This window comes from Paralichthys olivaceus, chromosome 11 (genome assembly GCF_024713975.1).
Source record: "Paralichthys olivaceus isolate ysfri-2021 chromosome 11, ASM2471397v2, whole genome shotgun sequence".
Taxonomy (NCBI): Eukaryota; Metazoa; Chordata; class Actinopteri; order Pleuronectiformes; family Paralichthyidae; genus Paralichthys; species Paralichthys olivaceus.
This window is the reverse complement of record NC_091103.1, coordinates 14,817,558-14,841,387: the sequence shown is the minus strand read 5'-3', so window position 1 is coordinate 14,841,387 and position 23,830 is coordinate 14,817,558. Positions and strand designations below refer to the sequence as shown.

The 23,830-nt window shown below is 43.2% G+C and overlaps 2 protein-coding genes across 4 annotated transcripts in view; both read right to left on the bottom strand.

Moving 5' to 3' along the window:
- Positions 1 to 2,168: 2,168 nt before the first annotated feature.
- On the bottom strand, positions 2,169 to 6,496 carry c1qtnf5 (C1q and TNF related 5). Of its 2 annotated transcripts, XM_069534546.1 has the most exons (4): positions 6,304 to 6,401; positions 3,674 to 3,721; positions 3,351 to 3,595; positions 2,169 to 3,064 (listed from the first exon to the last, which is right to left on the bottom strand). In XM_069534546.1, exons 3-4 carry the CDS (start codon positions 3,580 to 3,582, stop codon positions 2,544 to 2,546), a joined length of 753 nt encoding a protein of 250 aa, XP_069390647.1. In that variant the 5' UTR covers positions 3,583 to 3,595; positions 3,674 to 3,721; positions 6,304 to 6,401; the 3' UTR covers positions 2,169 to 2,543. The 2 variants fall into 2 exon arrangements, with proteins under 2 accessions (XP_069390647.1, XP_019943853.1); XM_020088294.2 differs by lacking the exon at positions 3,674 to 3,721 and having other exon boundaries at positions 6,304 to 6,496.
- Positions 6,497 to 9,438: 2,942 nt separating this feature from the next.
- Positions 9,439 to 23,830, bottom strand: part of kmt2a (lysine (K)-specific methyltransferase 2A) — a 39,209-nt gene continuing 24,817 nt past the window's right edge. For both annotated transcript variants that reach the window (XM_020088293.2, XM_020088292.2), the window contains exons 25-34: positions 21,066 to 23,712; positions 18,346 to 20,958; positions 17,487 to 17,555; positions 17,180 to 17,406; positions 16,839 to 16,913; positions 16,543 to 16,717; positions 14,676 to 14,783; positions 14,472 to 14,552; positions 14,173 to 14,302; positions 9,439 to 14,086 (exon numbers count right to left, since the gene is read on the bottom strand). In XM_020088293.2, coding sequence (XP_019943852.2) covers positions 13,811 to 14,086; positions 14,173 to 14,302; positions 14,472 to 14,552; positions 14,676 to 14,783; positions 16,543 to 16,717; positions 16,839 to 16,913; positions 17,180 to 17,406; positions 17,487 to 17,555; positions 18,346 to 20,958; positions 21,066 to 23,712 — 6,401 coding nt within the window. In that variant the 3' untranslated portion in view covers positions 9,439 to 13,810. The remainder of the gene's footprint in view (positions 14,087 to 14,172; positions 14,303 to 14,471; positions 14,553 to 14,675; positions 14,784 to 16,542; positions 16,718 to 16,838; positions 16,914 to 17,179; positions 17,407 to 17,486; positions 17,556 to 18,345; positions 20,959 to 21,065; positions 23,713 to 23,830) is intronic.

The following is a 23,830-nucleotide window of genomic DNA, read 5'->3' as shown; positions in this document are numbered from 1 at the left end:
CCCCCATAGGCTGTGGTCTTGTCAGTTTTTAGTCCCTTAAATCAGGCCTCAAGAAAATGTCAGAAAGAATGACAGAGACTTCACTCAGTAAACTGTGAAAAATAACATGTTCTTTTTGATTTAGGAGACGGAGAGAGGGAGATGACATCTATTAGCTTCTCAGAGTCTCTCACAGGACTCACAGCGTTTGGTGGAATCATCAGACGAAGGTAAACACTGTGAACTCAGTGGAAAATGAATCTTTTCCAGGCATTCTCATTAAAGACATTAAATCTAGTGGGGCTCTGCCTGTGAGAGTAAAAACAGAGAAATGAGTGTTTTATTAATAAAATCCAAAATAAAAGTAAATCAATCAGGCAAAGGTGGAAAGTATAAGTGCACTTCCTCAAGTACTTTGCCCTTTGCTCCGCTACATTCATTTAGCAGCTGTGGCTAATTTACGTGAAAAATAATCTTATGCAACATGAAGAAAAAAGCAGTGCAATGCTGACTGTTAAAGTATTGGTTGTAGGCATTTTTGGCTGATGACTCCTCAAAAAAGTGTCTCATGTTTCAGTGTGTTATAAAGATTGAAGGTACGGGCCACCAAGTGTTATTAATTTATTATTTTTATTTAAAGCACAATGGTCAATATGGGGAGGGGTCAGATCCAACTGGTGCAGGGAAAGATGATGGTTAGTTAAGATCTTCAATGTGTTTGCCTCCAGTTACTCAACATAATGAGGGGAAATACCACCCACCTTAGGATGCTCTGCTGGAGGGCCTGGATGGACGCCCTAATCAGGTCAGGTGAATCCCATCCAATGGTTCCTGGGGGACATTGAGTTTGCATTGATTCCAGATTGAATATACCTGACACCTGTGCTGGGGAGGGGTCCCTCACTCCGCCCTCTCCTGTGGGAACGCCCTCATGCACGGGTCAGTGAACCAGACCAAAACAATGAAAACCTGTAAAGCAAAATGTGGCACAGCAAACACCAGTCAGCTTCAGGTACTAATCATTCCCACTGCACGTCATGTAACATCATTGTCATGTTTCAGATGCCTGTGAGTTGTTCTGTGGATTCACTCTCCAAACGTCCCAGATGTTCTCATTCAAGTAACAATTTGAGGCTCATTTAGGTAAAGTAGGAGAGAGAAATCCAAAATAACTTTACTTTTTCTTCTTTTCTGCTCCATGAATCATTTTACAGGGAGAAAAAGTGAATTACTGCTTTCTATTGTCTCGTATGAACGGATCAGTATAGTCAATAGATGGCAGTATAGTTAGAGGTGGATGTTTGCTCAGACCTCCAACAGACATGTCAACTTCCCTGAGGCCTGTAAATGTGATAACTGCATCAAATGACCTGAAAACTGTTTAGAAACTATATTAACATGAGTTACAGAGTTTAGAGATATTTTTGATGTGTAATTGAGATTTGTGCAGGAATATTTTGAACATTGAGGTTTCACAGTCTGAGTAATGGATATGCACATTTTTCATTGTGACAGTGAAGATACAAGTTACAAATATTTTTTTCCTGTTTTTATGCCAGAGCTGAGCTAATCAGCAGGTTGCCCACTGACCGGCCAATTAGACACACTCATCTTGCCCGTGAGGGTATTTATTGTTTCATTTGTTTAAATCTAAATCGATTTTCTTTTTGTTTTATTCTCTCTCTCTCTGAATACAATTTCATGTGCTCCTGTGTCTGGGTGGGTTTACTCTCAGTACCACAGTCCAAACACGTGCAGATCAAAAATTGGATGTGGATGGATGGAGGGATGGATAATGGTGGATGGATGGATATATCTATGGATGATGGATGGATGAATGATGGATGATGGATGATGGATGAATGATGGATGATGGATGGATGGATGGATGGATGGATGATGGATGGATGGATGGATGATGGATGGATGGATGGATGGATGGGGTCCATGTTGCTCATGATTTCTTCTGTGCTTTTACTTAAATGGGAGTGAAGAGTGATTGTAGTGTTTTGTTGGTACTTCCACCAACAGAAAATGAATAAACATCTGTATAATAAAACATCTGCTGTATTTACAAGCAGGTGTGTTATGAGTAAGTGGCTCCACGCTCATGTTTGAATCATTTGAAACTCCTGGCAAAAGCGATCTCACATTTAAGTGTAAAGCTGTGACCAAAAACATCAGTCGAGTGTGTTTCAAAAACTAAAATGATTTATTCATGTTTTATGTTCACTGAGCAGAAACAAAGTGCATTATTAAGACTGTTAGAATCGGTGGCCTGGAGTTGGTTGGTTTAGTTGCAACATCTGGTAGAAGAATCAAGTGTCTGTCAACTGAAGAACAGACACTGAACAAACATCGGTGCTCCGTGTGTGCACCTCACACTTCACCAGTACGGTATGTGCCATTCAAGGAGAATTGTCTGTTCATACACAAATACAGCTGTGGCACATCACAGCCAGTTCACTTGTCATTATCCAGAAAATCTCAATTAGGAATCTTATAAAAAGGTTGTGTTCATTTCCCACAAAGGAAAGTGACTTTGTTTTGTTCATGAGCACACGTCATGCAAACACAGCAGAGTTTTTCCATTCAGAGTACACCAGGAAGCCGATGAAGGTGCTGTCCGTCTTGGTGCTGGAGTAAAACCCGTTGTACTCTGACAGAGCCATCTGGACCCACACCTGGTCCCCAGGGACAAGGTGGAGCAGGGAGCCACCAGACAGTGACCCCGGTTTGGGCCAGTTTCCATAAAACTGAAAATAAGATGCCACCGTGTGTCCATTCTTCATCAGGTCAAACTGCAGGCTGGCACGGTAAACTGTGGCGTGGACGCTGAAGTAATACACTCCAGGGACTTTGCAGGTGAAGCGCCCCGTCTCAGTGTTGTAGTCGCCCTGTTCATTCAGCAGGATCTTGTCAAAGCGGAGGGCGTCGCCCACAGTGAGGGGTAGAGTGTGGCCCTCAGATAGTTTGGCACTGAAGGCTGATTTGGGGGCCACGGCACACTCGCCTTGTTGGCCCCTCTCCCCCTTCTCACCTGGGTCGCCTTTGTCTCCGATCAGGCCTCGTACTCCTGTCTCACCTGGAGAATAAGAGGAGCACAGACATGAACACCCAGAGAGACACACACACACACACACACACACAAAAACAGTTGTGTCTCTGGACATCACATTGACTTACATTGATTTCCTGGACACCTACCCAACCTTAGCCTAAACCTAAACTAAACCTAAACTAAACCTAACCTTAACCAAAACCTGTGTCATCTTCATCTACATTATGGGAATTGGTTTATCTTTATTTTGTGACCATGTAAACAGATTTAGGTCCCCACAACATAAATCCTACTTAAACCACATACACACCTGAGTCTCCCCTGTCCCCTCTCTCTCCCTTCTCCGCCGGAGCAGCATCTCTCCCGTCCCTCCCATCTCTTCCTGGCTGACCAGGACTGCCATGAACTCCAGGAGAGCCCGGGATACCAGGGTGACCCGTACACAGACTGGGGGGGATCTTGTTGTCCTCTAACTGGTTGGACCAGTGGACTTGTAGGACAAGGAGGGAGTGCAACAAGGATAACCACCCGAGTGAGGTCATTGCAGTGTCACAGCTGAGAGAGAGAGAGAGATTAAATATTTAAATATTTTACAACAGTGTATAACCCTAGAGTTTGAACTGAACCACTCACAACTTGATTACAGTGATCTGGGTAAACACCAGTCCTCCACAGATAGCACTATAAACATCAAGACAAATCAAAGGTTATCAGATTACAAACACTGGGGGGAGGCACGAAGAAATTATGACACAGCAACATCTGTAAACACAGGAACATGTTCAGTTTATGTTTTCTTGTTCCAGTGAAAACGAATCTATATTAAATTAATTGAAGGACTTTTGTCTTTCAGGCAGAGCTGACAATACTAAACCATGATGGACTGAGGGCAAGAACTTCTTTGATTTAGAATAAGTCAAAACCTGCAGGATGATGTTCAGTAGAAATGGGGAATTACTTTGAAATAAAGAAAACACTCTTTTATGTTGTTCTTCTCTTGTTTTGAGGGTCAAGTATGGTCAAAGTATTGTGTGACAGGATTGGTATTCTCCATTATATTATATAAAGTGGAAGGAAGCAACCACTAATTTGAAACAGATGATGTAATAAATATGTCCTTCTCCACTCAGGTAGACATATTTATAAGATTTAATGGTTTTTAAAGTTTAAATGATCCTATGTGAAGGTCTCATTATTACAACAGACACTGGAAGCTTGTTTCTGTTAGCTCAGGAGCAGGTTTTGGTTTCAGTCAGTGATTCAGCTTCTGCAAATAAACGTCTCAGAGTCACGACACTAAGAACATCACGCTCTGTGTGAGTGAAGACATGTGGAAGGAAGTGATGGAATGACGGACGGAAAATATGACCAGAAAAATAAATAAGAAAAGGTGTAAAAGAGTTTTGATTTTGACATGCTACCATTATCCATGATCCCAAATGCATTTATTTGTATGCGTCCAATTTCACACAGAAGAAAAGGAAAAAAATGTTTATCAAAATATACTTCAGTTGGTAACATACAAATAATTTAAGTTTGTTCAAGTAAAGTTACACAGATGTAATTGATCATTTGTAATTCGAATTTTTTTTAAATTTAATTAATAATTGAAGTTTTTTACAAACTAATATATGTTTACCTAACACACAGATCAGATATACAGTAAATACCCATGTATTTCTAACATGTCATATGTGATGGTTTGGTGGCTGAAGTGCAGATTAAATGAATATATAGTTGATCTGCAGATGAGGAAGGTGAAACTAATGGATCAAGATCACGATTACTCATATTGGTCAAATAAATTATTACCAGATGCTTTTCAAAAAAGTATGATGAGATGCTGAATACCAGACAGTCGATTCATGGTCACACTTGAAAAGTGTTTAAAAAGTTAATCTCAAACTCTGTGTTTCCCGAGTGAACTAATCCTCAGTTGACAGAATGTGGACAACCAGACAGTTACCAAGCTGTGTCTGCAACTGACCCTGTATAACGTCAAAGTATTTGCAGCACGCTTGTCTTTTCCTGTGGGATTTTTGGTCAGGAAACAGCAGCTTGTCTCTGTTGAGCTGTGTGTGTGTGTGTGTGTGTGTGTGTGTGTGTGTGTGTGTGTGTGTGTGTGTGTGTGTGTGTGTGTGTGTGAGGGCTGGACAGACGTCACAGGAACATTAACTGAACTGATGAACTGAACACCAGGACTTACAGCTCACAGCACTGGGTTCCAGCTTTATGGTTTTGTAATGAAAGCTGTCGTCTGTCTGCAGGTCTCCTTATTGAGTTTACACTGTACATCCACAACAGCCACAGACACACACAGAGAGAGAGGGAGAACCTCACAGGGGAGGGGGGAATAAAACTGATACAAAAGAGGGAAATAGTGAGAGAAAGAAGGAGTGAGGGAGAAAGACTTGCAGGTCAGGATTCCTGGCAGATGAGGGGAGCAGACAAGAGGAGAAATACTGGCGAGTCTGAGCAGCTGTCTGTCTCAGTCGCCCTCAGATGATGAGAAACACACACTGAAGAACCCTCCTCTGAAGTTCACTGACATGTGAACATGAGTGTTTACTGAGCAACTCTACGCACTCTCACTTTACACTGTCGGAGCAGATCATTGGCTTTGCTATTTTTGCATGTGAAAGACTTTGTGTATTTGTTATCCTGTTGTTTTTAGTTTAAAACAGTTTGAAGAAGTATACATTAAGATTAATCCAAATCACTGGACTGTGGTCTATAGGTTGAAAGTCTGGTTGGAGGATTTGTTTAAACCTTTACAGACAGTGTCAAGATCGGATTTCTGTAAGATGTCAGCGAACAAACTCAAACAGCCAAGTGGAAAAGGTTTGGCATTCAGCCTTCAGACCAGCTGGAGTTCTGAGTTGTTATCCACATTTACTGTAAGTCATTATCAGGCTGTTAAAGGCAAAGCTGCTCATTTATTTGAACCTGGTGTCGTTTAAAAATACCCTTTCATACTGTAACTAAGTACAATGTATACTTATTGATAATACTTTAAACTCCTACTATTTCTCAGGAGAATATTTTCAAGTTTAATTAATATCAACAGTAATATAGTGACAAAATACACACTGATGCTCTGTGCTGTAATTTAGTTTAGAAGCTCTGAAGGGGAAAAGAAACACTTTCCTCAAGACTAAAACTCGAACTCAGGCCTGTCATGTTCAGACTTCACATGTGTCCCTTGACATTCACATACAGTAGACAGCTTAGATTCATTATTCAAGAAATAAAACCTAACTTACAGGCTGAAGTGATGAAGTCTTTAAGAGCCGCTGATGTTCGTGAGTGTCGAGGAGCTGAAGCTGATCCTGCCCACAAGAGTCTGGCTGAGGAAAAACTGAGAGGAAACGGTACTGTAATGGAAGCCAATTAGAGGCTGGAGGAGGAACTGGGGCGGAGGAGAGAGAGCAGGGAGGATACAGAGTGAAATATGTGATGGGAATCTACCACAAGTTAAAAGAAAATAAATAAAAAATAAACTAAATCAAAAAATTTGGCACAGTTGGAATGAAGGGAAGGGTTCAGTTTGGACGGATGGGATGGGAAAAGTTTAGGGCAGGATGATAAATGTTTGAGGGATGATATAACAGTGTTTGAGGAAACTCTCTGAGTCAGAGCCAGAGAGTTCACAGAACTGTGGTCAGAGAAAGACAAACACCAAGACAATGACCTGCAGCTGAAAAATGAGCTATAACCATCTCTATTACTCAGAAACACCAATGCTTCAAAACGAAAGGTGAAGAGAAGTAAATACAGACATCACGAGGCAAAGAGGCGCACACAATCTGCATGACGGGTCTTCTCCACTCAGTGATTTTCATTATCTGCCTCCAAGATGAAGCAGTTTGTCTGATCCCGATACCATCTTCTTATCAGTCCTTTTGCTCCAGCGAGACTCCCTGACAGTAATCCTCTTTTGATTGTAATCCCTCAGTGGCAGCATGAAGTCGGTGGAGAAAAAAGTCAAACTATCATTTTGGCAGCAGAGCTGAGGTTGGACTGATAAAAACCGTGCAGCTGCCTTCAGTCCAGGCCAGTGGAAACATGTTTGGACAGTTGCAGCAGCAGAGACCCTGGAGGAACCAGCCCTGTGCCAAGGAGATGTTAGAGGCCACGGTCCATCCAGTTAATCTGTGAGGGAGAAGAGAAGAGAGAAAATAAACAGGAGTCTGCAAATTATAGGTTCAGAGCCACTCGTCAGTTTTATTATCCAAGTTCACAGAGGAGGGGCAGCATGTTATAGGAACAATGAAAACACGTGAAGAACTATTTGACGGCCATGATCTGATGCTGAATGAAGAACATTAACCAGATGAATATACATACTGTAACATGAATGTAAAAAACTGTTTAATAATACAATTGGAAATATATTTTCAAAATAGATCAAACCCTTAACCCATGTTTAGGTCAATAACCATTAATGTCCAGTCATTTAATGGTGTCCATGCACTTAAAATGGGGTCGGGGAAAATCATGTGGCTCACATGTGCAAACTAGTAGCATTAGCTTAGCTTGAACACATGGTTAATGAGCGTGTGTAACAGTCGGCTCCCAGTAAACATGAGGTTAACGTATTGCATGTGTACTAACTATACTTCAGGACCCCATTAGCCACAGTTTATGTGTCTTGTGGTCATTATATGTCACAGGGTCATTAATTATAGGATTTATCAGAATATTTATGAGAAGTTTTATAGTACACAAGCCACATATCACCAACCACTGGTGTAATAGTTTAAATAAGTAAATCAATGGATTAATTCAGCCTTCACGAGTTATTATCACATACTGAGACAATTAAAATGACATAACTTCTTATGTATAATGAATCACACCCCTTCACTTTTTCAAATGAAGTATGTTGATGCAACATGTTTGGTGTCACGGTGAGAGCAAAGAGTGAAACACTGACTCTACACATGTGTCTGCTTAGAGCTTCAACACTAAAACACACTGGTTTTTATGGGGGGGTGATCGGGGGGTGACCGGGGGGGGGGGGGGGGGGGGGGGGGGGGGGGGGGGGGTGGCGAGGGTGTGAGCAGCTCTTTGAAAGCAGAGGCGACTTTCCTTTGAGTTCCACTCATCAGGCTGGTGTGAGGAGGAGTTTCTGCAGGATCCTGTGGCGACAGCAGAGTTAAGACGTGGTTTTAATTAGCAGCAACAGAATCAGCACATTCTGGTGCTGCTGTGCTGATTTCCTGTAAGAATCCATAAACTGCTGAATGGAGGGTTTACTGTTATTGTGGAGCTTTTGGTAAATGGGCAGAATGAGTTTATTTGTAGTATGGGGTTACAGCAAAAGAGCTTAAAAAACTGCTGGCTATATAAAAGTTGAGGGTTGAGCTGTGTTTCAGAAACTGAGTCTTGATCTCACAAAGATGTAAACAGATTTACACATCTCTAAAAAAGACTTTAGTTTTATGATGACTTTATTTCCATGACATCTGCTCTTGGTGGGAGGGTTAATTATGTTTCAAACTTTAAAATAACTTTTTACAGTGTCCAGAGAAAACGAATGTGTGATTTGTAGAAACATCATTAACATCGAAAACAATCTCACCTCAAGGTCCATGTGGTTGATCTGAAGCTTTAGATCACGCTGCACATTCTTTGTGATGAATGTAGTTTTGTCCAAACCTGGTTTAAAAGCAAACTCCAACTATGCAGATCATGTACACTGAAAACTGAAGAACAACAATTAATATGATGAGGATGAATACATGATTCAGTCATTTTAAAACACTTTCAACACAACTCAAAACAACCTTTGTAACAAGATATTTTATATTGTCTTTCTTTGCTGTATATGTTTTATTGTCTTTTATATTTTCCTGCCCAGGGACAGATTATGCAAATGTTCTCTATACAGGGTTTCTGCAGGTTTCATCAGGTTAGATTTAAGTCTTTTTAAGACCATAATGAATGAAATCTAAGACATATGTCTATACTACAAATATGAAGAAACATCATGGAAGAGTCAGTAGGTATCTATAGAAGGGATGTCGGGATTAACCGGTTTTTGGATAACCTAAAGGTTTGATGACGTCACGATTTCATAACCGTAAGAATTGTAAGAACTACGATATCTAACTACGGTGTCCTCCCTCTCACGAGTCACGTTTTTGTGTTCGTGAGCCACTGAAACGTTAGTTAACGGCCTCATTTCCACCAATGCTGGACAAAGAACTTCATCAGAGGAGTTCACAGGGAGAGGAGAAATCCTCCTTTACTTTCGGTTTCTGACCAACACACACTCACTCTCTCTCTCTCTCTTCATATTAACCAAGTCGTACTAAATTAACGTAATTAAGACTATAATTTTTTATAATTTCACTCAGCAGCTGCCAAAACAATGACTGAGTCAAGAAACAGAGAAGAGTAAAGGAGACATGTTTATTATTTAAACTATCACTTAAATAAAAAAGTGCATAGAAAATAAACATGATTAGAAACTTTTCTTTTTACACTTATGTACAACTTTGTTTCCTAATTATACATTCAACCAAGTAGTTTGTGGTTTATTTTCACTGTGGTGGTTTTCCTTCATTTCGTTGATGTGTATTGAAAGAACACTGTTAAAAACGGGAGGAAATATGACTGTTGAACATATGAACACCGTTATTACAGAGAGCAGGAGGAGTATTGATAAGACAAAGGTATATTCAAGGCATAAAAAAAGCAAGCATGTCCACAATCCATGATCCATACATCCGCTCCCCCTGTGACACCACATCCCATCCTAGGCTGACAACTTCTATACACGAGAAACAAGTAGAAAAACACAAATACATACTCAGTATTTGTCCCACCTCTCCCAAACCTTGACTTGTAAAAGAACAATTCAGGGTGGATGTTGCACAAAATTAATAAATTAAAATGTTTTTAACATCAGCATTATGACTTTCTATAAAAACAGTACATGTTAAGTACAACCAAAGCTTCGGAGGAGAGAGAGGTGGTCAGGGAGACACGAGAGGCTTCCAAAATGAAACAAACGCCATTTTGGTGCAAATGTTTAAAGACTCCTGATTTGTCTCCACAAACCACGCTCTTCATTTATACCACATCAAGTAAGTTGTCTAAAAAGTCCCTGTTAAAACGCACAAAGGAAAAAAATAACAGAAAAACATTCACTACAACAGCCAGGGGGGAAACAAACAAACGAAGCAAAATAAAACTAAAAATAGGCTGACCTCAAGAATTCACAACCACATTAATACAGGTATATTTCTCATCACATAAAAACCACTTCTGTTCCAGAGAAAAGAAAAGGAAAGGAAAAACTGCAATGTCCCTTGCTGGTGCAGGAACACTCACAGGCACAGCAAAACTGGTACTGGATATTAATATACAAAAGAATGATGCACGTTAGTTTCATCTGATATTACTGTAACACAAAACCATTATAGAGTACATTGAAACATTGCTAATAACCTTTATAAATCTGCTGATTTGCTACTGTAACTAAGTTTGTCTGTCCATTCCATATATTGTATAGTACAAGAAATTACTATGCATGTTTCCGTATATTATTGTCATGTATTTATACTATAATTACAGATAGTGACGGAGAAGGGCCACTGGTGTGGCGTGGAAAAACAAAGTCCAAAGAACCAACAGACACCATTTCCTTATTGTATATATGTTGTTTAAAAAAAGTGAAATACACTGACTAATTGTTCACTAAACCCTCCAACCCTGAAAATGCAGAAGTGGATCTCGAGAAGCAAGTAGTAGACAGAGCCCTTGGCATCAGTAAATGTGTCGTCACCGATACTAGCTTGAACTGTTGAGCTAACTCAGTAAGAACCTGTTGACGTACAGGCAGACGTGCCACTGCTGTTCATGTGTTGGTGTTTTTTATTCCCAGTGCTGAAATGAAACTCCTGCTGCCCAGCGTGAGGTCACATCTAAACACCATCTGTTATCTACCAGGGTTGTTGACGCAGGAACCGAAAACAAATGTAGCAGACAAAGTTTCGACGTTATCACAAGTCTGGTGATGTGGAGGAGGAACATACATTCATTGTTGACCTTAGCAGCAGAACCCAGCGAGCCCGGTGTAGTTGCAGCTGTAAAACCACAAGGCCGACCTGTCAGACAAGACCTGATCTTGGGCCCAAGCACAGCCGAGGTTTGTACAGGCTGCACCTTCAGGAAGGAATGGGCTGCTGGTGTGGTCCCTGCCTTCACTTTGCTGCAAAAACAAAAAATAAAGTCAAGTGCACTTCGCTAGAGCCTCAAACACCAAGTTCAGTTCTAAGTTTGACTGAACTCAGGGGCCTCATGCACTATTTCTGCATCAGAGTTGCATTGTCTTTCTGGAGAAAGGGTTGAGATTTCATATGTGCCGGTGTCACAACTTAAGTGCAAACCAATGTGTGGGTCACTTTTTCGTTCACAACAACAGAGGGCAGTGTGGGAGAAACTGCTAACGGCCTTTAGGTGATAAAGTCAGAGTGAGAGGTGGGCCAGAATAATTTCATTTAAAAAAAGGACAAAAACAGAAGTAGGTGACTTCAGGACGAGTCGGTCTAAACAGTCTAATTCGATATTGGGTCCAGCACATGAAGGCATGCTCGTTTACGACTAAGGCAAACCACAAGAACAATAATCAAAAGAAGAGAAAGTGATTTCCAAATGCTGGTGAGTGGTCACCAAATAAACGGACTGGCTCAACACAGATGCTGAATGACGTTGGTAGCTTAAAATAAAGGCACCTCTTTACTATTGACTGCAGAGGGACAGAACACTGCACCAACAGGACTCTGGTTGGGTTTTTACACATGTGAACAGTTGGCTGCAAGTCTCCCAACCCACAGTTTATTAGCGACAAGAAGAGGCTGCCTCGTAGCAGTCCGTAAAGTGGACTTGATTCTCGGTGTGATGTGGTGTGGAGACGATAAGGCTGGAGAGAGGAGATATTGGCTATGGATCAACAATCTGAACTCTCTCAAGTGCATATTAATAGTTGGTATGACTGTCACACTGCCAGCTAGAACTGGAACAACGGAAAATAAAAACTGTCAGCTCCGACTGAACGGCCTGGGATAGATAAAGAGCTACTGGTGGACTGAACTAAAAACGGGACCAAGCCACAGACCAGCGTCAGTCTTTGGAATCAAAGAAAACATTCAGGCTACAAATTAAAAAAATAAATCACAACAAAAACAACTTTGAAAAGGCAGTGGAATACAAAACATAGAGACCGAGCATTAGTGTTTGTAAACCTCTATTTCCTACAAAAATGGCAATAAAATAAATACGATCTTTAAAAAATATAAATACCATCATTAAGTGCTATTCACTAGTGAGTGCTTTTAAGTCTTTTCGTAGAAAAATATACATTATTTACATTTGTTGTTTTGTTTTGTTTTTTAAAAGCAAGCATGATACTTCCCTGCCCGTAATAAAAAGACAGATAATAGACAAGACTTTAAAAGACTTTTACAAATAAAATCTTCTCCATGGTAACGGTTATCACAACAGGCCAAGAAGAAAAGTGGTGAGAAAATTAAATTCAAGAGTGTAATGTTTGGTTCTCTTTGCTGCTGTAATTTGGAACGTGATTCAAAATCTGAGCTTATATAATTACCAAAAAACAACAAGTCTGATATCAACAACAGCATGCACAAACTGACAACACATCCGTCTGTATGGTTCTGTCAGATCCATGGCTGTTTGTAGTTCACACCTCCAAAAAAATTCAATTATAAATATTTCTACTAAAGCACATCAGTAGGGTTTTCCAGTCCCTTGGCTGTCAGTCCACCAGAATCTCTAGCTGCCTTGCTCTCTCAGGCCAGACGCTTAATCCCAACAACATGTCTACGTAGCTACCAAGCTGTCAGACTAAACGTTGCTTTAAGTACACAGGATGATATCAACCTCAGGTATCACTCCTTTACATGAACTACCAAAAATAACCTTTAGTTTATTTCAACCAATCTAAATTTCAATCCTCCTTGTTTCTCTCTTCTCTCCTGTGGCCACAGCTCCTCCTAGTGTTTCCATCTATACAGCTATTTTCAGGCTGATAAACACTAGCTGCTCCTATTTACAGTGTTGAATGCACAAGCTTTTAGGGGAAGGTTTCAGTAAAATTACAATGGCTCTGAAGGCATCAGGTCACATTCACACAGGGAGATGTGAATCATTATCACCCGACACTGTGACGCAAATAAAAAAAACAAATTCTAACAAGTTTCTAATTCGTCTTTCTAGTAAAATTACTTTTCCGAGTCCCTTTAACAAATTGCACTTTGGTGTAAAATGGAACCAAGTTCTTTGATTTTTTAGTGTGATCAAATCTCAGTATAAGTGGACGTGGCAATGTAAAAAAAAGAACATGATGGGGTAACTTTATCATCCAAAAGTTAATATTGTAATTTAATGTTGTGAAGGCTCAAACCGTTTCATACCTCACCTCTAAAGGTGAAACGTCCCATGCCAAATGTAACTGAGACAAAAGGAGGCACAATATGTTGGAATTTCTGCAAATGGCCCTTAAACTAAAGTGGCTGTAGCTGCATATACAGTACGACCCACAACAGTTCTGTCTCTGCCGTGTTCTGCCAACACCAGCAGCGGAAACACTGACAGAGTTGGTGCACAGTTGGCAGCTGTGGTCCTACATGGACCAAACTCAGAGAGCTAGTGCCACAACAAACCCCCAGCAGGGGGCGCCCTCAGAAAATTGTGGCCTTGCTGCTCACCAAATCTTCAGTCCTCTTTTACTTGTTTAGATCAGTTGAGGAACTTGCGACACTTCTTTGCACTACAGTTGCAGGGTAGCTTGTTGCTGGCGTCCTCGATGGGGAACTTGTAGTCATAGGTGAGCTCCTCTCCGCAGAATATGCGGCGAGAGGCAAAGATGACGATGTGTTTCTGGCCGTCCACGGTGATGACCCGAGAGTAGCAGTTGGGCTCACAGGAGTGGTTGATGAAGCGGGCGGCGTTGCCATGCACCGTTGCATCTACCACCTCGTAGTCATCGATCCGAAACATGTAACAGCCAATGCCCTTTGAGGAGAGAAAAGACAGAGGTTTTATCTTACTTATTTGTTTCAGTCAAGTTCATCAAACAGCAGTTAAAACTGAAACCTCACCTTTCCATCATAATATTTCTCCCTTTTGTCAGTGAGCACAGAGCGAATGACATTTCCAGAGTATTCAATGATCATCTCCCCAACGTCGATGGTTTTCTTGCAGAACAGACCGCGGCCATGAATGGGAGACCTGCAGAGGAGAACAGTGAGTAACAAAAACGTTATTTAAGTCTTGATATATAGATGCAGGTATAATCTTAATCTCCTTCATTTCATATCCTGGAGCTACATGATCTACTTTTTGTGAAACTATACATCATCCTAAATGATTATATGTGATGTAATGCCATTGATCTAACCTGTAGACTCCCACGGTTTCTCTGGATGTGGCCTTGAGCTGTTTGAATCTCAGAGTGAGTGGTAGCTCCATGGAGGCACGCCTGAAACAGCAGCACAAATGATCACAATGATGACAGTTTCTCTGCTAACTAATATTAGACCATCTTGACACAATGATTTGGACAATAACATTAAGGTTAAGTTCAGTGCTTGCTGTAACTGACCTGGCAGTCTTGAGCTGCCCTTCCTCATCATCGTCTTCATGCGGCCTGTACTCAGGAGGCTGGCGGTGTTTTGAGGCCAAGAAATTGAACATGTCAAAGACAGACCTCCTGGAGGGTGGACAGGTGGCAGAGACAACCAGTCAGAAACACACACACAAGGCAGTTGAAAGGTTCTCATTAAGTGAAGCAGTTTCCTTACAAAAGTCATTTAACCCCCTTAAGATCCACAACGTCTCACAGAACCCTGTTGTTACTAACTCGCTGAAAATCTGGAATCAATTTCGTAAACATTATGGCTTGAATGAACCCTCAACTTTGGCCCCGGTTGTTAAAAACCATCTATTCCCTCCCTCCTCATCTGACCCCACCTTTACTATCTGGCGAGACAAAGGTTTATTATATGTCAAAGACCTCTACAAGGAAAATAAATTTACTGATTTTACAGAGCTCGCAGCCAGGTTTGAATTACCTAACTCTCACTTTTTTCGTTACCTTCAAGTCAGGCACTTTGTCCAAACTGCCTATCCACACTTCCCTAACCACCCGCCCGGGTCTCTGAGTGACTCCTTGCTCGCCCTCGATCCTTCTCAAAAGCGCTCCATCTCTGTGATTTACAATTCCATTGACTCCCTCAACCCTGACCAAACAACTCGCCTGAAGCAGACCTGGGAGCAGGAGATGGGAGTTCCAGTTTCAGACGACCAATGGGTCCAAATCCTTGAGCTGGTTCACACGTCCTCTATATGTGCCAGGCACAGCTTATTACAATGTAAGGTTCTTTTCAGAGTGCACTACACAAACGTTCGACTGGCGAAGATTTACCCGGGCACCAATGACAGTTGTAATAGATGTAAGCAGTCGCCTGCTAATCACACACATATGTTTTGGTCCTGCTCGAACCTCACCAGCTTTTGGTACCAAATTTTTGATACACTTGCAACTGTACTTGAAGTAGATCTTAACCCCGAGCCTTACACGGCCCTGTTTGGCCTGCCCCCACCTATGACACTTTGTCTCCCTGCATCGAAACGCCGGGTACTGGCCTTCACTACTCTACTGGCCAGACGCCTTATTTTGCTTAAATGGAAACAAGTTACTCCACCTTCACACAATAGCTGGCTTAGGGAGGTCCTCACACATATCAAACTCGAGAAGATTCGATTCTCGCTGGCGGGTTCTGATACTGCTTTTAACAAAACCTGGCAGCCTTTCCTAGAGTACTTAAACAGATCCACTATTCACCCAGAAAGCGACTAGATGCCCCCCCCCCCCCCCCCCCCCCTTCCTATCTTTTATTTATTTAATTTTTTTTTTTTTTTTTTTTTTTTTTTTTTTGGTAATGTAAAGTATGTATGGTCTAATTATGCAATTAGTTAACTTTTCCTTTGTTTTGTTTTTGGTCAGTGGGTGGGAAGGGTCAAGGGTTAAATGTGGTTCATAGAAGCCATTCTGGCTCAGCTCAATCACATTGTTGTTATCACCATACATCGTGTAGGGCATCCTACCACTATTGTCTACTGCTAAGAATTTCTGCATATATATACTGCATATACTGTATGTGTGATTTATTGCTGTAAATGAACGAAAAAACGAATAAAAAGATGTGGAAAAAAAAAAAAAAAAAAAAAAAAAAAAAGTCATTTAACTGTGTGCAGCGTACAATCAACAATAGTACAGTGTGGAGTTAGAAAACAATAGAAGTTATGTGGTTCTGCTTTAGTAATAATGAGACAAAAACAAACAGGCGACGCCTGCGATACAGAAACAAATATATTTACAGCCTCTGCTAAAACAACCTGCTCCCACAATGTTATACAGATGTGTGTGTGTTAGAAATATGCATTTTCTGTGTAGGTCTCTTTCTGACCTGTGGTTGATCTCTGCACGAGCCGAGCCGTGGGGGTTGATGGGAGGTTCATCGGTTTCCTCTGGTTTGTGGAAGCGGAAGCGGTAGCTCCGACAGTGTCTGGAGCCATACAGCTGCTCCAGCAGGAAGACCACTGCCTCATGGACGACTCCCAGCATCCTCAGTCCATTCACACCTGTGCCGAGCAGAGACAGTCATTACGGTCCCCATTTAAATATAGCATTTGTGTTTGGAAAGCATTTTAGACACAGTTTGAACACAAACAACTTATTTTATAATTTAGTGTGACGCCTCACCTTCAAAAGAAAGCTCTTTGAGTCTTGCGTTGGAGCGAGCTTCCTGCACTTTGTCAGTCAGAGATTTCCAAGCCTCTGTAGCAGGACAGGCATTCAGGAGATGACAGTTAGTGTTTTACACCCAGTGTTTTGACTATTCTTATTATATTTATAGAAAAGCAATCTATACATGTAAAATACAATATATGTATGTACCATTAATGTAAACAATGTTTTGATAACATTGAATATTTACTGAATCTCCCAATGAAAGCAGAAAGGTAGTTTAACTATTTTTGTATGTACAGTATTTAGTGTTTCAGGGTGTAGGTTGTCATCTTCCAGGGTTTGTTTTCTCTCACCTTCAATACTCTCACAGCGGATGTGGAAGCCGTCCTCACTGCAGATTTCAAAGATGATGCCTTTCTTGGGTTTGCTGTCCACGCCGGTGTCCCTGCTGTTCCCATCCTGGTCTGGGGGTGAAGCGACCAGAAGAGACCCTGCTCCTAAAGCTGCAGATGCTTTGTCTTTTCCCACAACTCTCCCCGGTAAAACAGAACCCTCAGATGTCTTCTTTTTAGCAAGAACACTGGAAAAGATATGGGGAAGTATTAGAACTCTATTTAATGATTAGTTTGAAAATGGGTGACAAATATTGAAACTCCATACCCCTTGCTGGTTGCCTTATCTGCAGGTTTCCCGGTGTCCATGGGTTCAGGGGAGACCAGCTCTTTGGAACTGTTTGCAAAAAATGGAAACATATTTATATTCTACATAAAGTACTTAAAGGTACAGTGTGTAGAATTTTGTGACATCTAGTGTTGAAATTGCATGTTGCAGCTGAACACCCCTCATTCCACCCTCTCCTTCCAAACATGAAAAATAACCTCTGGTAGCCTTTGGTTGTCATAAAAAATCAAAAGATGTTTAGTTTGTCCAGACTGGACAAATGTAAAAAACATGGCGGCCTCCATAGAGAGGGTCCCCTCGATGTCAATATAAAGTATTTGAATATAAAGGGCCTTTTCTGGGGTAAAGAAAACTACAATTCATACAATTTAGATGAAACGAACTAGTGAAAACATCATAAGGATTATTCTACATTAAATTTCTGCCAATAGATCCCTTTCACCTAAATCTTACACACTGGACCTTTAACCTAAAAAATAGTAGATACTTATCCTCCAAGATGTGACAGTGAATTGTTGCTGGTTATATGTTTTATCTCAAACTAAAAACATAATTTTGCACAAAATGATCAGTTTCTTTTGAAGAAGCATCTGCTGAATAAAATTACTTTATACCCCCATTCTTAAATTCATTAAGAACTATACTGTATCTTATCTCCATGCAGATGCAATGGGACTTTGAAGAATCTCTTTGAGGTAAAGTCACAATAATGACAGAGGGCTATGAAGTCATTTAAAAAATGTACTTACTGCCTTAAAGAAGATATTGCATAACAAAAATAAACCCAGCACACAATATTGATACATCTCAAATATCCAGTACAGTATGACGGTCTCACCTTGGGTTTGTTGGAAGTCGTCCTGCAGGGTTGCTGTGATGATCCTCTGCCCGAGAGCCCTTGAGCTTCTTCCCGCTGTTTGTGTCTGAACTCTGTCTGCTCCTCTTGGATTTCTGTTTGCCCTTTTCTGTTCCTGAACCTGTTCTTGCTGTAGACATGATTGTGTGTGAGTAAACAGGCCTTTGTTCTGATGATCTTGAAATAGGAGTGGTTCTGCTGCTCTGCGAGTGTGCAGAGGTTTGTGTGAACACTCCAACAACACGCCCCTTGGCAGGGCTCAGAGGGGTGGCTGTGCAGGTGGCTAAAGTAACAGTGGTGGTTGAACAGGAATCCAAACTCTGCATTCTGTTAACAGGCTGATGCTGTAAGTGGATATTACTGCATTCGCTCTCTCCTTGATGGCTGACAGCCATGCTGATGGTCTGTTGGGAGGGCAGAACGCAGATGCTACTGGCTATGGACGTCTGCACCGAAGAGCTAAGCTGTGACATCAGAGGAGCTCCCCCTGCTGATTGAAGGACCATTGGCTGATCTGACAGGCCCAGGCCACGCGGACTTGCCTTAAACAGGAGACTGCTAATTGGTCCTGTGATTTCAGTAGAGCTCAGAACAGGGGTTGAGAGGGAGACTGATCCTGGGGCAAGAAGACCAGCAGCACCACTAGAGGGCACAGACACGACATTCAACACTGACTGACTGGGGTTGAGACCAGAGACTGTGCACGGCAGGAGATGCGTAGAGGAATCGTGACCCAGGATCCCAGGCTGAGCAGTACCAGGAATCCTCTGCTGAATTAGAGTAGTGGGATCCAAGTACATAACCCCACCTGATTTTGGTCTCTTGATGATATTTGGAACCTTGCGCTGAGTAGCAGAGAGGGAGGTTAACTCAACCAGGCCACCAGGTTGGCCAGGGATGCTTGCAGTGATCTGAGGGGAAGACAGGTTGATAAGGGTCATGTTAGGAGGTCCCACTTCAGACGGGGCCAGAGTAGGCTGACTACGGCAGCGGGCCAACTTTTTGCCTTTACGCGGCTGAAGACGAGAGATGGGCCTCTTTCTGCCGTGAGCAGAGGCGAGTGCTGTCTGTGAGGAAGTGAGGGAAGAGGGACTGGACACTATAGCAACATTGGGTCCCAACTCATGTGGTCGACTTGCCTCTGAGACCAAAATCTGGGATTGGTCATGGGGCTGAGAGGGCAACCCAATGAGAAGCCCTGAGGTGGTGCTGGGGATTCCAGTTTGGAAACCTGCCTGTGCAGCTCCAGTAAAGGTGTGAATATGAGAGGGGTGAGACATGGTGCCCAGGACTTTGCCACCAGTGGGAAATATTGGCTGGGCTGTGGATAAACCAGTATTCAACCCTGTGGTGAGTGTCATAGAGCTCAGCACTGTAGGAGAGCTGGTATCCATCACTCCTGTAGCACTTATTTTTTGGGTGACACCATTCGGGACAGTCTGAAGGACATAGAGGGGCTGGAACTGTTGATTGACAACAATGAGTTTGTCAGGGCCTGGTTTGATGAGTGCCGGACTGGAAACCTGAGTCTGGGACGGTCCTGGTCCAGGGACTGAACTCGGGCTGCCCTGTGTTGCAGCTGATGCTGGGAGGTACTTCTGACCCTGAAGAGGCAGGGAGGGAGAACTTGGCAAACCTGGTGTGCCAGAAGTCCTTGGAATGTCCTGGTTACCTGGAGGGTCAACGACCTGGCCAATAGCAGGACTTGGAATAAACTGCTCAGGAGTCATGTGACCTTCAGGGACAGTTGGAGCATCATGCTGATTCTCAGATGGTGACACACCTGACCCTGCTCTTTTCTTGTCCCCACTCTTTTCTGCACTGATGGTCTCTGGGTCAGAGGTCAAGCTGAGCATGGTGCGGTCTGAGGTATCTGAGATGAGACTTCCAGCAGTGTGGTTCTGACTGGTGCTGACAGTCGGGCTGCGTGTGGTCAGGACAGAGAGATCAGAGGGCAGCTCCAGAGGAAGATATGGCTCCTCTACAGATATGGAGCTGTTCACGCTACTCTCCACTACACCTCCACTCTCAGCACTTGGCAGCGGCTGGGAGAAGTCGTCAAACAGAATGTCTTTGCGCCGGTTGACATCCACCCCAACATAACCCTCATCAAGCAGCAGCTCCGAGGAGGACGGCTCAGACTGCTGACCCAGAGCCTGCATTGAGGGTGTGTTCAAAACGAACTCCATGATGTCTGAAGGCAAAATGTTCCCACAGTCATCACTATTGTTGTTGTCCGAGTCTGATTTGAGTAGGTCTGTGCTAAGAGAAAGTTGGGCCTCGAGAGGATCTTGACCCTGACTCTGGGGCTGCGACTTGACGCCGACTCCTAGAGGAAGGCAATTTTCTTTCTGGTTTTTTCTTCCTTCTCGGGTGTTACTACTCACTGCACTGTTGTCTGCCTCCTTGTTCGAGTCATGAGAGTCATGTTTCTCAGTGTGTCTTTCTCTGCCCCTTCTCTTAGGAGTGCTCTTAGGTGGGGTGGTAGAGGATGTGGTGGTAGTAGTTGTGGTGCTGGTGGTGCAGATGCTCGTATCGCTCTCAGAGCCATCATCAACGCCATCAAGCTGCCCAATACGCTGCTTGCCTAATGTCCTGTTAAATAAAGCAGAGACAATATATACAATTGTTATCGAAGATCATAGAATAATATTCTTCATGATTTTGCTAATAATTATACCAAAACAATTGTGTGGACTTACAAAGCACTCAGCATGTCCTCTTCAGCTTTTCCTTGAGCCCTCTGTTGTTGCTGCTCCTCATCTTTTAGAAAGCGCTGAAGCTGTGAGCCCCGTCCGAGACACTGGTCTATCCCTTCTATAGACGGTAGGCCCTCACCAGGGTTGATCACAGTTCGGGTGAAGTTGTAGTAGTAAGGGTCTTTACCCCTGTGTATCATTGCGCTGTCTTCATCCTCACCACTGTCCCCTGACGAAGAGGTGGTGCTTATATCATCTGCTCCATCTACCTGCCCCTCAGCTGACTTCTTGCGGCCACCGGTCCTCCTCTTAACCACAGCCCCGGTTCCATCACCGCCACCATAGAAGGCAAGGTCTTCTTCACCGTATGAGCGAACCCCATAGAAAGGCGTGAGGCCAAAAAACATGTTTGATCGTGCACGGGCACTGCGTCGAGGGTACCGCCTCTTGGCTGAGCCTGATCCATCACTGTCATCCTCATGATGTTTGTCATCCAGACCCCTGTCATGGTCGTCATCCGGGCCGTCACCCTCATCCTCGGGGCCTTGTGTGAGGAGGCCATGGTGGTCTCTGAGCTCACTGCGTGAGTGGTCCTTGTGCACGTCGTCGTCCTCTGTCTGAGTCTGGGTGTCAGATTCTGAGCTGTCACTGCTGCTACCGGACGGTGAGGAAAAGAGAGTAGAGCCTGCAGAACGGGTCCCCTGGCCAGCAGGAGAAATGGTGGAGGTAGTGGTCGTGGAACAGGAAGAAGAAGAAGAAATGGTCCCATTAGGGTCAGTCTTGATATCACTCTTCAGTGGAGTTACAATGGGGGGTTTAACTGGTCGCTTTTTCTCTCTAGATGACGGCAGCTGGTTGTTTGTTTGTTTAGAGTGAGACTGGAAAGATGTCTTCACTCCTTTCTCTGGAGCTAAACCAGCCTGCTGCAGCTGCTGTAAATCCACAGAGGAGATGTTCTTCTTCTCAGAGTAATTCTCTCTGCTCTTTAAGGAGGATCTGTCTCCTCCCTGGTTCTCATGCTTATCCCCATGTTGAGACTTCCCATGGACTTTGGTGCTGTTTCCTAGCACTGGAGCTTTGCTGTTGCTGCTGTTGTGGGAACTGGGGTTTGAAACATGTGTGTTGGAGCCGGCTGTGGCTTTAGTATTATTGTTGATGATGGGAATTTTGTTGCTGCTGTTGTTGTTGTTGTTTTGGAGAGTCTTGTCTTTTTCACGGTCTTTGGACACCTCTCTGCTGCCTGCTGTCTTAACTTTGGGGTGTTTGTCTTTGGCAGCTGAGGCTCCAGCTGGTGAGACCAGGTGCAAGGAGCCTCGCTTGACCACGTCATCTTCCGCTAATGTCCTAGATGGCCACAGAGGCTTCATAACCACTGCCGAGGCTGAACCTGAAGAGTAATCATTTGATTTCTTTACACTGGACTTCTGAAATGAAGGCTGTGTGGAGCCAGATTTCCCAACAACAGAGTCCTTATGATGTGGCGCTGATGTTATATTTCCAGTGCCACTACTACTCTCCTTCCCTGAGCTGGGCTTATCTTTAGACTGGACAATGTTGGAGGTGGGGGTCGAGCGGTGACGAGGCAACAAGCTGAGGCTTGCAGAAACATCCTGGTCTTTACCTCCGTGTTTCCCTTGCTTGTCCATCTGCTTGGTGCTGCCAACTCTCTGCTGGCCTGTGAGAACAGCAGTGCCCACAGGAGGGGAGGACTGGCCTGAACACGCAGGTGCCAGTCTGGGGCTCTTACTCTCACCTCCAGCCTGTTTGGACTGAGTGCCAGGGTTACTATCTTTCCCTGAGCCAGAATCTTTGTTTCTCTCTGTGCTTCTGTAACTGGAGTCTCTAGATGGAGGTCGACCCTTGTCAGAGTCTCTACTAGAGGGTCTGTCTTTAACTTGGCCTGAGTCTTTTCCTGTTTCTCTGCTGTATTGTCTATGTTTATCAGAGTCCCTAAACCCAGAATCTCTATTGAGTGACTTTGTTTTGTCCACATCCTTATAGCTGGAATCTCTAGAGAATGATTTGCTCTTATCTGTTTCTCTATTGCTTGACTCTCTGCTTGCCTGTCTCCCCTTCTCAAAGTCTCTGTTTACTTGTCTCCCCTTTTCTGAATCTCGACTGAGAGGTCTTCCCCTCTCAGATTCTTTTAGACCAGAGTCTTTACTCAGTGACCTCCTCTTTTCCGGCTCTTTGGCTGGTTGTTCGCCCTTGTCTGCGTCTTTTTGCGCCAGCTCTCTGGACGATCTGTTCTTCTCAGAATCTTTAGAAGTTTGATCTCGACTTGACATTCTTCCCTTGTCAGGATCTCTCTGCCCTTGATCTCTGGTTTCTCGCAGTCTGTTTCTGTCTGTGGAGAACAGTCTTACTCTGTCATCATCTCTCTGGACTGGACTCTTTGCCGAGTCTTTGCTGGGGTGTTTGGACTTTTCTGGGTCTCTGGCAGGTGAAGGGATGAGGGGAGGGGGAGAAGTAAGGGGTCGTGACAAAAACTGAGTTGGGGAGGTCACTCCTCTCTGTCTGTTCAGGTGGAGGGGAGGAGGAGAGAATGGAGGGGAGCTGTGGCGACGTGAGTCAATATTCCGCATGCCGGGGTTCACCAAGGAGTCTCCTACTGTCACAATCTCATGGCTTTGAGGCTGAGAGGTACCTCCTACAAAATAAAAGTGGAAATTAAGATTACTCAGTGGAAAGCAGACACCATTGACATTCCACTCAATGGAATTACTTGTACTTTATTATTATGTATAAAGAAATATATATCATGTTTC